We start from the raw sequence: 13,723 nt of genomic DNA on the forward strand, positions 1-13,723 counted from the left end.
GTCAAACTCGAGTAATCAGATCCAGTTTCCTTTTAATGACGAAGAGTGGTTAATGGTTTCGGGGGGGTAAAAACTCACCAAATTTCTCTGCCAGGTTACTCTCGGCCTTCAGCTCCCCGTCATCGTCTTCATAGTCGTCATAGCGCTCCAGGGGTTGGTTGTAGTCCTGCATTAAGGTGAGCACGGGTGGACTAAGAGGCAACTCGATGGCACCTCCGCTGGACAGGGCCTCAACTGCATCTTCTAGCGCTACAGGACACACACACACACACACACACACACACACACACACACACACACACAGAGAAAAAGAGAATACCCACATTTCTTAACTGCTGTTAAAACTAATCAGCACTTTTTTTATCCTTTTGCAATTCAACTTTTAAAAGGTTACATCTATTTTTTGATTTTTATTTATCTATTTTCTAGGGTGTAGGCCAACATGTACATGCTTGTGTGCTGTTATGTATGTGTGTGTTGTCTGTAACTGCTCCTAACTAATTGCCCCTTGTGGGATTAATAAAGTTGTTGAATTGAATTGAATTAGCTTGACTTGACTTAGGTTTACTAATATCAACATAATGTTTGATAAAGAACATCTGTTTTTAAAGGTGCTCTAAGCAATGCTGGGTGACATTACTTCTTGTTGACGTTCAAAGTATTTTCAAACAAAACAAGGCTATCCTTGGTTTCCTTCTCGTTGGTTATTGGCTGGAAAGCTGGAAGACTGTGTGTATGCTTCGTGGTGCAGGTGGGCAAAGTTTGTTTTTGTTGCCCTGGGCTGTCTACTGTTCTGGGGACAGGCAGCTCACGGATAGTGAGGAGATGTTTGTTGTATGATACAACAAATGTTATAGCCTAAAATACATGTGACATCGCTTAGAGCACCTTTAAAGTGCTAAAAACTGAAATCCTGCCCCCTCGTTGGTAGGTTTTCTGTCAGATGTCAACTAAGAAAAGACAGATATTAAAGACAGGACATTTACTTACTTTTGTGAAAAATGCTCTGTCACCACGCACATTAAAGACATTTTCTCCACAAAAGGTAGTTCATCTTCACATAAACTTTATTTTCTAGTGCTCCATACCCAGCTCTAATTAAAAAGCTGTTAAAGGTATTGTCCTTTTTTTACTGACGGAACACTTGGACAGCTGCAATGCCCACCCCGTATCTAATTCTTATTTTCCATAAAATCTGCTCTTTAACACTTACAATCTACACTGAATGACTCTGTACACAGGATGTTTTTGCATTATGACAACAACAGTTTGCCAGATTTTCCGTTGGCATGTCTCTGGTGTAATTCCCACTTGGCCACTCTCTTTGATGTTGATACTCACGGATGCAGGATTGCCGGTCCTCGTCCAGATGGAAACCCCGGCGGCAGAAACACTGAAAGGAACCTGCGCTGTTCTGGCAAGTCTGATCACAACCACCATTAGCAGCCAGACACTCGTCTACATCTAAACAACACAGACGCAACACAGAGTCAAACACTTTTGCTGAGAGAAGTCAAAGTAATTTAACCAAGCAGCTCTCACTTTACTGTAAATCTTCAACTTGAACAAAGACATTGTGTATGTTTGTGTTGACGTCTTCAGTCAAGCTGGAATTCTCCCAAATTCAACAGAGGTAAATATTTAGACTCTTAAAATTATAAGTGCCATCAACATTTTGACTAAGGGTTTAACATACCATCACAGCTACATCCGTCTGAGTTGAGTCTGTACCCTGCTGAGCAGTAACATTCATAACCCCCGGGGTAGTTGGTGCAGTCCTGCTCGCAGCAGGAGCTCTGCTCTCCACACTCATCGACATCTGCCAAACCCAACAAGCAGGGAGACTAAAATTATGAACCGACTGTAGCGATGTGCTTCCCTGCTCTCGGACAAACATTTTACAGGTTTAAAAGACAATTAGGGTCGAAGTAGAGAATAATAGCACTGAGCAGCTTTTAGATTTTCCTCATTGTAGCATTGAACATTCACTTCTGTATCTAACGCCAAACCTCAAGATCTTTTTAACCTGTTTTCACAAAGAGAATGTTGGCAAATAGATTAGAGTCATACAAATCTTCCAAATTTTCAAAGAGGATTTTATTTTATTGCAGAAAATGTATTTTAAAACAAACATTTGTTCTGCTTGTCAGGAGCTGTCTAGAGCAGTGTCTGTCTTCTTTTTTTTTCATCTAGTTGTATTGAGTGATCATCTACACTAACTGAGCTATCCTCTGCAGTAATAGCAGTATCATTAGAAACCGTTGTTGGCAATATTATACAATAAATCCTTATTAAAACTAGTCATAATCACTAATTTACTAATGTACTATACATGAAACACCAATAATTCAATACGACGTTTCTGGAAAGTTACTGTCAATGAGTGAATGCATGTAGTGAACATCACTGCTTTATAAGTTGTTATAAGCATTGCTTTTTACATATAAGCAAGTATATGTAAGTGCATTACAGCTTCTTACCAGCACAGGTTTTGAGGTCGTCATCTAGTCTGTAACCATGGTTACAGGAGCAAACAGGCCCGCCGGTTGAATGTTGGCAGTGGTGCGAACATCCTCCGTTGTTGTTCTCGCAGCTGTTCACTATCTCCATCTCGATTTCTTTAACAAATTCACAGTGAGATAATGAGTGTTAATTAAAGGACTTAACTATCTTGTACCAGCTAAATATAAGGTGTCTATGCATATAATAATATTACGAGGGTTTGAACTGACTGTAACACTGTCTTCCATCAGATCCCAGCTCATAGGCAGCGTTACACACACAGGCGTAAGAGCCCAGTGTGTTGTGGCAGCCATGAGCACAGTTGGCCTGTTCTATCTCACACTCATCGATATCTGTAACAGAAATATGTAACAAAACAAAACAATAAACACTATGAATGGGGGGATTCATCTGGTTTTCACAGGTTCACTACATTACTCTCGCAAATCAAATCCGTGTTTGCACTTGACAACCATTTTACACACACTTTTAACTCAGTGTTGGTAAATACTGACGATGGAAACATTTGCTTGCAAATTTCAAAGCTTATTTTTATTAAAAGCTATACTTGTCTTAATCACAACAAGGACTGTTTAGAAGCTATGAATTGTATCACACAATCTTTGTCAGCAGACTGAGTTTTCCCAGTTGACATGACAAGTGTGGAAGTTGTGTGACTGTGTGATATGACCAAAGGCTCTAGAGAAGCTAATAAATTTGCCAAAAATGTTTTGTGAATCCTTTTCTATACGTATCTCCTCATATTTTCTACACTTGATTAACTCTGAGCTACGTTAATAATCAGTGTAATGTCACCATTAATGGTACTGATGGCTTTACCTTTACATGTTTTCCCATCTTCAGCCAGAATGTAACCGGCTTTACAGTCACAGTGAGCTTTCCCACCATCAGCATGACAACTGTGCATACAGCCTCCATTCTGATCTGCACAGGGATTCTGCACTGCAACACAGAAAGCACACAATAATTAACATAAATCTACTGATGTTAGTCATCTAGGGAACACTTCCAGTGCCGTTGTGAAGGCACCAGACTGTAAAACTGACATCTTAATACAGAGCAGGTGGGGAGCTTTAAATTACTACTGTCACCCTGCACCTCCATCACTTTTTTTTTTTCCTCTGCATAGTTGTGTGTGTTTGACCTGTGTAAGCATGTCCAGCACTAGGATGAGAACTTTCAGCTCTGCAAAAATTAGAGGAAGCTGTTCCCAGCCAACGATTACAAAGTAAAAGCATCTGAGAGACTGTAATTTAAAATACATAAGTATAATTTCCCACCCCCAGAGATTGGAGATATTAAAAGATGCAAGGACATTAAAATACTAATTTGAGAAAAAAAACAATGATAGGAAACTGCTGTGATTCACTCTAATTTAATGTCTGCAAGACAGTTAATCATGCTCCAGCACAGACATTCTGTCAGATAATTACAAACGGCACCAGATTCAGAAAATGTGTTTTTAATGTAATAATCAAATCTTGAGAATCCCACCTTCATAATCTTCCAAAGTGCTAAGTTTTTTGGCACTCTTTCCTTAGTCACTAATCAATGTATAATGTATCCTTTCTATCTTGTGGTGGCGTGTGTTGATGTGTGTTTAGTGTTGCCTTACACCAGAGTTTAGGTACTCACGTTTACAATGCTTGCCATCCTCTGCCAGCACGTAATTTGGCTTGCAGCGGCAGCGGAAATGAGCAGCAGACTGCTGCACACAGTAGTGCTCACAACCTCCGTTGCTGATGGCACACGAATAAACAGCTGAAAAGGAAAAGAAAAGAAAAACAGAGACATGACAAAAGTCCAGAGAATTTGAATGAAGAGACAAAATAGAATAAGAAGATCCACCATCTTTGCAGAAAAAAATCAACGGCCATAAATCTGTAGTTTCATGTTAGTTGTTGTGATTTGACTGCCTTGTCACATCCACAGGAATATTTCTCAGAGGAGGTCATGACCGCTGTACTGACATTCCTTCACTCGGCGAATACCACAGAGAACTGCTTTGCTCTGAGCCACATCAGATCTATCACCACAAAAGAGCCAAAAATCACAGAGAGATTTGAATGGCAGGACCTCTGTGGTAGATAGTGCTTGTCTGCTGATGAGATTGAGGGAAGAGCCAGCTCAATCATCTTCCTGGTTTGGGTTTCTCATCTTTATAGCAACAGATGAAACCCTGGTAGATGGCCTGGACTCGATCCCGTCAGAGAAAACAGGTAGAGGCCGTGTGTTCTCAAAGCCGGTGTTTTTCATACTCAAAGGCTGGAATCAAGAGTCATCCATCACAAGTGCATGTCAAACCGCAGAGAGCTATCCAGCTCGAACATTATTCAGCCACACGCTAAGTGTGTGGGATACATCTGACCTAAGCTGGCAGATCAAGAGCTGGATAAGACATGCAAAGCTGAGATTGAATTGATTTGACAACATCTGCTCTTCTTTTTCTCCCTTTGACTTTGTGCTGACTGGTATGTGTTGTCCTCTATCCAGCATGTCGGTGGTGATTCCGTGCATAGTGCAAAACTGAAAAACTTGTATTCACTAGTTATATGGAAAGCAATCTTTCAATACTTGATCTATTTGTGAACATGCACACTTTTTGCAACTTGCCTCTGCAAAAAACATTACTGTCACCAGACAGATGTGCAGCCTCTTGATAAGCTTCACCTGGGAGTCAGTCCAGATGTGCACTATGATTATTAGTGCAATCAGTCATTTCTTCATAGCTGTCCCGCAAGGGCAGGGACAGTTGGGTCCCGCTACAATGTCTACTCTATAAGACAATGAAAGAACTTCACCTTCTGAAGCCAAGAAACACATAATCATTTCCACTCTAAATGTCAGATCACTCTGTATACATTCCTGACGGCAGAAACTGGTGCCAGGTTTATACTCTTTTCTCTATCAGCCATATCTAAAACCCCCAATTCTAATGCATCTGTCATGACAGAAACAGCATACAGGCACTGCGTAAAAACACAGCAGAGGTGAGAGTGATAACATAACATGCAGATTTATATGAAGTTTATACAATTTAAATGAAGCTTATGTGAGCGGTAAAATAACACACAAGCAGAATTTAATGAAGGAAAAGGTTAGAATCATAACAAAAAACAGAGCAAAGGACACCACGGTCAACTAAAATAATAAAATCAACCCACAGTTTTCTTCATTCTTTTGTAATATATGTGGTACTTTGTTTAGTTGTAAGCACTTATACAATGTATAGGTGTTGAATATTTTATTAAATATATAAAAGGAAAGATTAAGTAGTGAAGGTAATTACGGCATCATGGAACAAGTTCAAACAAATTACCCAGGGACATGTATCTAAGATGGGACTTTGAGGGTTCACCAAAAATGTCACGTGAACATGCGCCTGGATATAGATTGAAAAGGGACAGTATAAAAAAAACAAGTATGTTGTGCCCTTAGAAGAAAACAAACAGAGACAGTAAGACAGGGGCCATCCAATCGTTCAAGCAAAAGTGCCAGACATTAACTGGTGCCAGCTTCTCAGATGTGTGAATTTGCTGCATCGTAAAGTGAATATCTTTGGGTTTTGGATTGTTGGTCAAGCTGGATAAACAATAAATGACAACACCTTGGACTTTAGCAAATTATAATGGCCATTTTTCACCATTTTCTCAAAGTCCACAGGAAAATCAATAATCAAAGTAATCTGCAGATAAATCAATAATGAAAAAAGCAGTTACAGAGAATCATCTCACAACAGGGCTTTATGTCAGAATCGAAGGGGACATCTACTGCAATACCATGGATGTGGTTTACATGATGGAGTGCCCATGTCAAAAAACATATGTGGCTAAACCTCAATAAAATAATGACCAAAATATAATACTCGCAGTAAGGCCTTTCAGACTAGTTTTTCTGAACCAGTGTTTCATTGTTTATGGAAGTTTTGAAAAAGCTGGACCACACAAAGAGATAACTTTGAAGGCCTTCATACTCTGTTTCTAACCAGAAGGATGGATGAAACCTCAAGTCAAGCTTTTGTATTGTAATATTAGTCAAAGTATTAGATACGCCAGGATACATATTATTGCGATTTTAAACGTATTGCAATATTCTGCGATATATTGCAATTTATTAGCTTTTTTCCAACTTCAAATTTTTCCCAATTTCAAATGATGTCCCCAAAAGGAAACTTTGTCAACATCTGTTTTTATCTAAAAAGAAACATTTCTCTTTGTTTTGTTTGTTTAGTTTGTTCATCTCACTTCAATTTTATTGCTGCAAAATGGGACAAACTGACCAACACACATATAATAAAATATCCATACTTGGCGCCTGTGTATCAATGCAATATTGCCACTGAAAATATCGGAATACTGTGCTGTATTGATTTTGTCCCCCACTCCTACAAAGTATGCTAATGAAGCCCTAACTCCCTGTTTGAAGTATTATTTCAGGGACTACTTACTGTTTTCCAGCTCGTACAATGTAGGCACTGCCACGTAGCTGTAATGTTCCTTACCAAGGCAGGTGCGGCCGTCCACATGCAAGCGAGAGCCTGGGTGGCATTCACAGTAGTAGGAGCCCCTGGTGTTAACACATCTGTGCTGGCAGCCTCCATTATGGACCTGGCACTCATCGATATCTGTAGGGAAGGAGAAAAAAAAAAAGAAAAAGACAGAATCAAGCAGGAGGAGAGGGGCGGGAGAGAAATTAGTGCAATTTGACTAAATCCTCTCATTATGAGAAAAAAAATTGGTCCCAGGAGTAAAGCCCAGATAAGCTGCAAAGCTAAGGGAGGAATTCAACGCAGGTTTTAGGATAAAGATGTACTCAGAGAAGAAAGGGGATGATGGATGAAAAGGGTATGTATTCTCTAAGTGCATTACAGCTCAAACAAACAAATCCCCCATGTGGTAACAACTACTGAACATTTAAAACCAAATTTAAATTCTTTTGCTTCTTGTCAAAGTCCCTTGGGTGCAGCAAACATATGGGAACGTAAAATCAGAGGATGCAAAACATGCACATTCCTCTCAACTTGAGCGTTAAAATTATAAACAAATAAAAGAAGGGGGTTCTACGTTTGGGAAAGTGCTGGTGAGCAAAACATGACTTCTTTGCTATGTGACAAGATTTCAAATGAGCCGTGCTCCTAAACATTTCTTATTTTAGGGGTCAAAGACTCAAATTGTTCCTCAGCAGACCCCCTGTGAGACCAGAGCTGATTTATGAAGCCCTGTTCTGTTTGGACTTCTGCTAATAGCCTGTACTGTTTTCACCATCGAGAAAAATAGGACATCAAATCACACCCGCCTCACTTCCAGGCCAGTGACATGTTTCTTGAATGATCACAGTGAAGTTACTGGACATGTTGCCTGCTGGAAAAAAGTTGTGTGACACTAGAGATATTGCAATACCAATACCAGTATCGGTTTTGCCTCTGATACTGGCCAAAACGTTGGTATCGGTAAGTACCGGAGATTATGTACCTATGCGATAACACATAATAAAGCCCTACAGAAAATCTATGTTACAGTAGTTAATTTATGTTCTTTTTCCGTTATAACTGACTGTCAAATTGGATAATAAAAGAAATTTTTGTGGCGTTCATTGTTTGTTTTTGTTCATGTTTCACAAAGAATTCAACCTGAGCCAGACCAACAAGAAACATAGAAACCATATCACATCCATACAAGGATAGCAGTATCAAGCTGTTAAAACATAATCAAATATGTAGCATACTAGTATCAGATCAGTACTCGGTATCGGCCGAAACATAAGTTCAGGTATCAGAATCTGCATCGGGAAGCAAAAAATTGTTCTGTCTCTCTCCAAAACATAAATAGACAGTATTGCACCATCAGTGGGAAGATTCATTTGCAAATAAATAAAAGTATACAGTTGCCTTTATATTTCGCCTCTCAGTGCAGTTTTCTCCCACAGTCCAAAGTTTAAATTGTCTAGAGACTGGAATACGAGTGTAATATATTGTTAGTCTATATGTGTCAGCCCTGCTATAGACAGTTAGGGTGAAACCTGGTTCTCACCCAATGTCAGTGGCCCAGAGTCAGCACAGCAACCCAGCAAAGACTAACTAGGTATAGATCATAAAAACATGTAAGGTAACTGTTATTTTATCGGCATCATAACCTTAGGAGTTTAAGATTTGGCAAACCTATTAAAACCGTTGAATATTAACACATTCAACAGATACAGAGCAACATTAGCACATATCTGGTATTGTGTTTCTGGCCACTTAACAAATTTAAGTCCAATGTTCTTCTTTTAGCTCTGTTTTGGTCTCTATCAACTGAGAGCAATGCACAGCAGAGTTGTGGGCCACAAAACAAAACAAAATGAATTGCTCAGACCTCCTTACAGCTGAGGCAAACTGCACGGTGGAGCTCTAATTCTCTGTGGCTTTATCACTATCAGAGAGACCCTTTCACATAACTCATTTGATCCATTGTTAACATTAAAATATGGGTTATAGCAGCTTTACTGTTGTATTTATGATGGCCAGTTGTAAAATAAATATGAATCTCAGAATCTTTGTAACATAAGGAGTGAATTTAGCCTCCATCGTGTTGTGTCACGCTGTGTGGGATGAAGGCGGCAGGACAATCTGCATCTGCGCTTCATCATGCGCATTACACACCACCACATAGCTGTCTTCATGTTCCTGCAGTTACACACAAGTAAACACAGATAGCATATGACCTATTATTTTCACATAAATCAGGTCGAGACCCAAAACACCCTAATGTTACAGAACATGATAAAGGAAGCACCGTGTCGTAAATTCTGAAATCGTGGTTGTTAATGTGATTTATGGAACACTGGTTCTACTCTTCATAATAAACACAAGGATATGATTAGGATAACAACAAAAATACAGCGTGTGGGAAGGATAAACATGCACTTGCTTAATGGTTCCAGTAAAAACTGCCCAAGACAGCTAAATTACAGGAATATCCTTATGCTGAACCCATCTTCAAATAAAGTGTTTGGGGGAGAAATGAGCTTTTAAATGTTCCTCTTCTTTGTCTCTCCTCTGCCAGACTTTAGCTCCACTTGGTCCAGGAAAGCTGGCAGGAGCCGTCCCTTCGTTTTTCCATCCATGCTGCATGCCGTCCTTTGGTTTGGTTTTGTGTGAAATGGGATCCAGCAGTGTAGAGCTGCTGTTCTTCTGTCGGCTGCAGCGCACAGTCAGTGAAGCCCCTCCAGCCTGGTTTCCACATCCCCCCACCCAAGCTCGGAGCCAAAGTCTCCGCAGCACTTGGCTTGTACAGAAAACACATTCATTCTCTGCCCGCAGCCACCTACAGCATAGTGTTGTCTTTAAGGAAAACTATTTTGGTCCGTTTCCGAAAAGGGATTTGTTTATTGTGTGCAGAAGATAAATTGTTACTGAACAGCCAAATTTATGTCCAAAAATGACATCTAAGTAATTCAGCAGATCAGAGGGATTATCAGTAATATGGTAATTCAAATGTAAAACATGTTTTATCTTGTGCATTAATCCCAGAGCCCTGCAGTCCTGCCAAACATGAAAAGTATTGTTCTAAGTATATATTCAGTCATAATATTATAAGTAATATAATATCTGTCGAGAGTGTAGCTGGTATCTAACCCTGTTTGTGTTAGCGTTACAAAGTGTTGCTCATGATTTATAGTTCATGTTTTCAATGTGCTCTATCTTGGTTGGTAAAAGCAACCATCCTCTATTCTGATCAGAGACAAAGTTATCTGGGCAGTGGCAGGCAGCGCGTTCAGCAGACACATTATCAGGGGGACCGTTAAGCCAGACTGGCTGAGCCCTGAACAAATAACACTGTAAATACCTCCCTACTTACGCATTAAGTCCTACTGTAATGTTCTGGGGAAAAAAAACAGTATGCAGTGTATATGGTAGCATTTTCAACTTTTTGAAAAGACTAAAATTACTCACGTCAATGACTAACAGTTAAATGAATGTGTTTTACAATCTTTTGCTCTCGTGATGGACCCAGAGTAGAAGCATTAATACACTCATGCATTTTGGATGTGAAATTATCCCTTACCTGCTGCCAGGTAGCCACGGTTGTAGCCATGGTATCCATGGTAACAATGTGGCCTATAGCAAATCCTTCTATAGTAACTCTGTGGATAGTTTGCAGCAGATGTCAAACATGCCATCGCTTCAATTAACACCAAAAAGAAAATCTGCTGGCCTGATGACAAAGTCATGGTCGAAAGTAAAACGTAATGCCTCACAGAGAACTTAAAAAAAAGTTCAAAAAAATGTAAACTGTAGAAAACTGTAGAAAATTTAACATTTTAAACATATTGTTTGTTAAAGCATATTAGCTATGCAAAATGAAAAGGACTGACTAGTTTTGCAGGTGCTGAATCCTGGTCTGATGTAACATGGTAACTACTTTTTATTCACTGGGCCTACTGATTTTCCTCTCCCTTGCTCCATCCCCCTCTCCATTTCACCCTCCCATCTACTAAAACTAAATGTCCATCACATTAAAGATCCTCCTCTCTCCCCTCTTTCCCCCACACTTCAATCTCAACCCTAGCCAAAAACAATCTCTTACACTAGAGACATATCCAGTGCTGCTTTAACTACAAATAAATAACTCTGCATTTTACCAGCCAATAGTGATTGATGTCTTTCCCTCAAAGACTTACAACATGTTACTAGGGGCCATTTTATTTTTCCAAAAATATTATGTGATAAAAAGCAAGATTTATAACTTATAAAGTTTTGGAGAATAAAGAATGTGAACAGACTAAAAGGATGTGCTGTCTACATACAGTATTTCTTTTGACATTAACATGCTTTTAAAAGAAAATGCCACTAAAGTAACACCAAATGTGCTAAGTGCCAGACATCATATTCAGTATTTATAATCCAAACATCTGAGAAAGGAATGAGCCTTGCACTGAAATTGTCTATTAAGAAGCTAAGCACCGTGCACTCTCATCTGTTGCCAACAAATATACACAAACATAGCAGCAGGACCATGACAGAACTTTATAGAGCTTATAAAAAGCAAAGCATGTTCATGGTCAGCATCACTTCTTTTCTCTGAACACAAATGGCCCTTAAGAGACCTCTGCAGGAAACAATAACTGTAAGCTTCACTTCTTATGACCTTTCTACTTCTTAACAATGCAAATTAAAGTTTCTGTAATGTACACCTGTACAGTCATTACATCAGGCCACATGCATCTGAGAAGTACTCCAGCTCAAACAGACCAGCAGAAGCTGATACAGATCAGGGTTTTTGTCAAACCACACTACACGCCAACACATTCACAACTCTGCACACGTTGCATATAAAATGCATATTTGTGCAGACTTCTGAATCATGCGGACAGTGATGACAGCCAGGTGAGGACAAAAGCAGCTTTCTCAAGCTTTGAAGACATGTGATAGGCTCAGAGCAATAACTGTAAGATACCTGCCAGAGTGAAAATGTTTGAATAAAATACTAGAAAAAAAAACAGGAGAGAACCTAGCAACAGTGAGATGTTTTCTTTAAACAACTTTACGGAAAATGTCCTTCTCTGTGGTCTAATAAGAGCATCTTAAACCTGTTGATTTTGGAAGACGTTACTCCCACACTACTAGAGCTCACTATTACAACAGGTGGCAAACACTCGCAGACTATTACTCCCACCTTCACGGTCGTTTTGGTCTGGGCAGTCAAGTTCATTGGGCATGACGGCTAAAATGTTGATGCTGCTGCGCTGCACTGAGCACAACAGCAGTTACTGTTGGCCTCTTCCACTTTGTTCAATTCTTTTTGTATCAATGCTGCTTATTCAAAATCTAAAATACATGACATGAATAATTCATACATCCACAAATACAATAGAATTTGACCAAGAGCTTAAATCTAGGGAACTCTCTACAAAGGAATTAAATTGTAGCTTCAGTGTTTAGTATTTCGTTTTCCTTTTGTGCACTAAACAAAAGATGCATTTGTTTGTTTTTTGTCCATGCAATCAGTATTCGCATATCAACATCCCGCAGCAGATGTCATTCATCCAAAGCATTATTGCAGTTTGCCAAGGACAGGATTCACCTAAAGTAGTAAAGTGGTTGTATGCGATCCAACTCTCCAGAACCATTTGTTTTTAACAGCTAAATGAATGGATCTTGTCTCTCATCCGGACCCAAGCAGGTTTTGTCTTTGCAACCCTTCCAGCTTTAGTCCGTCATGCAGAGGGAAGCTGATCACTTTCTGCAGACGCAGCATCACACATGCAGCACTAACTTAAATATCCCCAGCATTCTTCCATCTTCTTTTACCTCTGTTAATACCACTGCCAATTACAGACAATTAGGACATTAATGCTGCGGGTAGCTGTTTTTCTCCAATGAACACCAGTGGCAGAGGGCAGAGAGCTATGAAAGCCAGCTGTGACAACGTTCCCATCAACAATCTTAATAACCGTGACCTGGATCAGATCTCTCACTGGTTCCTCCAGCAGACAGCCATACTGCAAAGCATTCCAGCGTCTCTCCTCTAGGCTTGGCTGCTGCACAGAGGAATCATTATTCTGATTAAACCAACTACGGTACTTGCAGAGATTTCCTAATCAGAAACATCAAACTATGATGGAGCAAAATGTGAATCTCATGGGAAAATGTTTGGGAAGACTGGTAGTTGCGCTTTTGTCCACAAAAACCTAATCATTAGACATCTTTTTTTAGTTAAAATGATTGGTTTCTGTTCCTTTGAGTTAAAGTGATCTGGTTATGATGTTTACTGGTTTCAGAATCTAAATTTACACAGATAAAAAAGAAAGCAAAAATCCATTAATGTTTACATACATGTGCAAAAAGAAAACAGAACAAAGGACCAAAAACAAAAGGATGCCGAGTAAAAACACATTGAACTATATAAACCCTAATTATTTTAAGGTGATAGCCTGTAAACCCGACAAATCTGCAAGCTCATGTTTCATTTGCTCGGGCACACCTCCCATACACACAGATTTCCAGCCGGCCAGAACATGGACTGAAGCGTTATGTCTGAACGTGGTTACTGGACATAAGTGGAATACTGCGACCAGTGCAATGCAATAGGCTCACCAATTTCAGATCAAACTGTCAAACTATGTGGTGTTTATCAAATATCAATAAAATATGAACGGAACTGTATTACATATATTTCTTGCCTAAAATGTTTTTAGAAAGACATTATCATTTACTGTT

General features: G+C 39.4%; 1 protein-coding gene across 5 annotated transcripts in view; it reads right to left on the bottom strand.

The window, feature by feature from the left end:
• Window positions 1-13,723, bottom strand: part of megf6b (multiple EGF-like-domains 6b) — a 63,198-nt gene that overhangs the window by 12,037 nt on the left and 37,438 nt on the right. For 4 of the 5 annotated variants that reach the window (XM_034869075.1, XM_034869077.1, XM_034869073.1 and 1 more), the window contains exons 6-13: window positions 7,025-7,147; window positions 4,159-4,284; window positions 3,343-3,465; window positions 2,733-2,855; window positions 2,481-2,618; window positions 1,697-1,819; window positions 1,342-1,464; window positions 79-249 (exon numbers count right to left, since the gene is read on the bottom strand). In XM_034869075.1, the coding sequence (XP_034724966.1) occupies window positions 79-249; window positions 1,342-1,464; window positions 1,697-1,819; window positions 2,481-2,618; window positions 2,733-2,855; window positions 3,343-3,465; window positions 4,159-4,284; window positions 7,025-7,147 (1,050 nt within the window). Of the gene's footprint in view, window positions 1-78; window positions 250-1,341; window positions 1,465-1,696; window positions 1,820-2,480; window positions 2,619-2,732; window positions 2,856-3,342; window positions 3,466-4,158; window positions 4,285-7,024; window positions 7,148-10,568; window positions 10,961-13,723 lie in introns of those variants that run through there. The other variant, XM_034869076.1, reaches the window with a different exon arrangement.

The sequence above is a fragment of the Etheostoma cragini genome, chromosome 4 (assembly GCF_013103735.1).
Source record: "Etheostoma cragini isolate CJK2018 chromosome 4, CSU_Ecrag_1.0, whole genome shotgun sequence".
In the NCBI taxonomy this organism is placed as follows: domain Eukaryota; kingdom Metazoa; phylum Chordata; class Actinopteri; order Perciformes; family Percidae; genus Etheostoma; species Etheostoma cragini.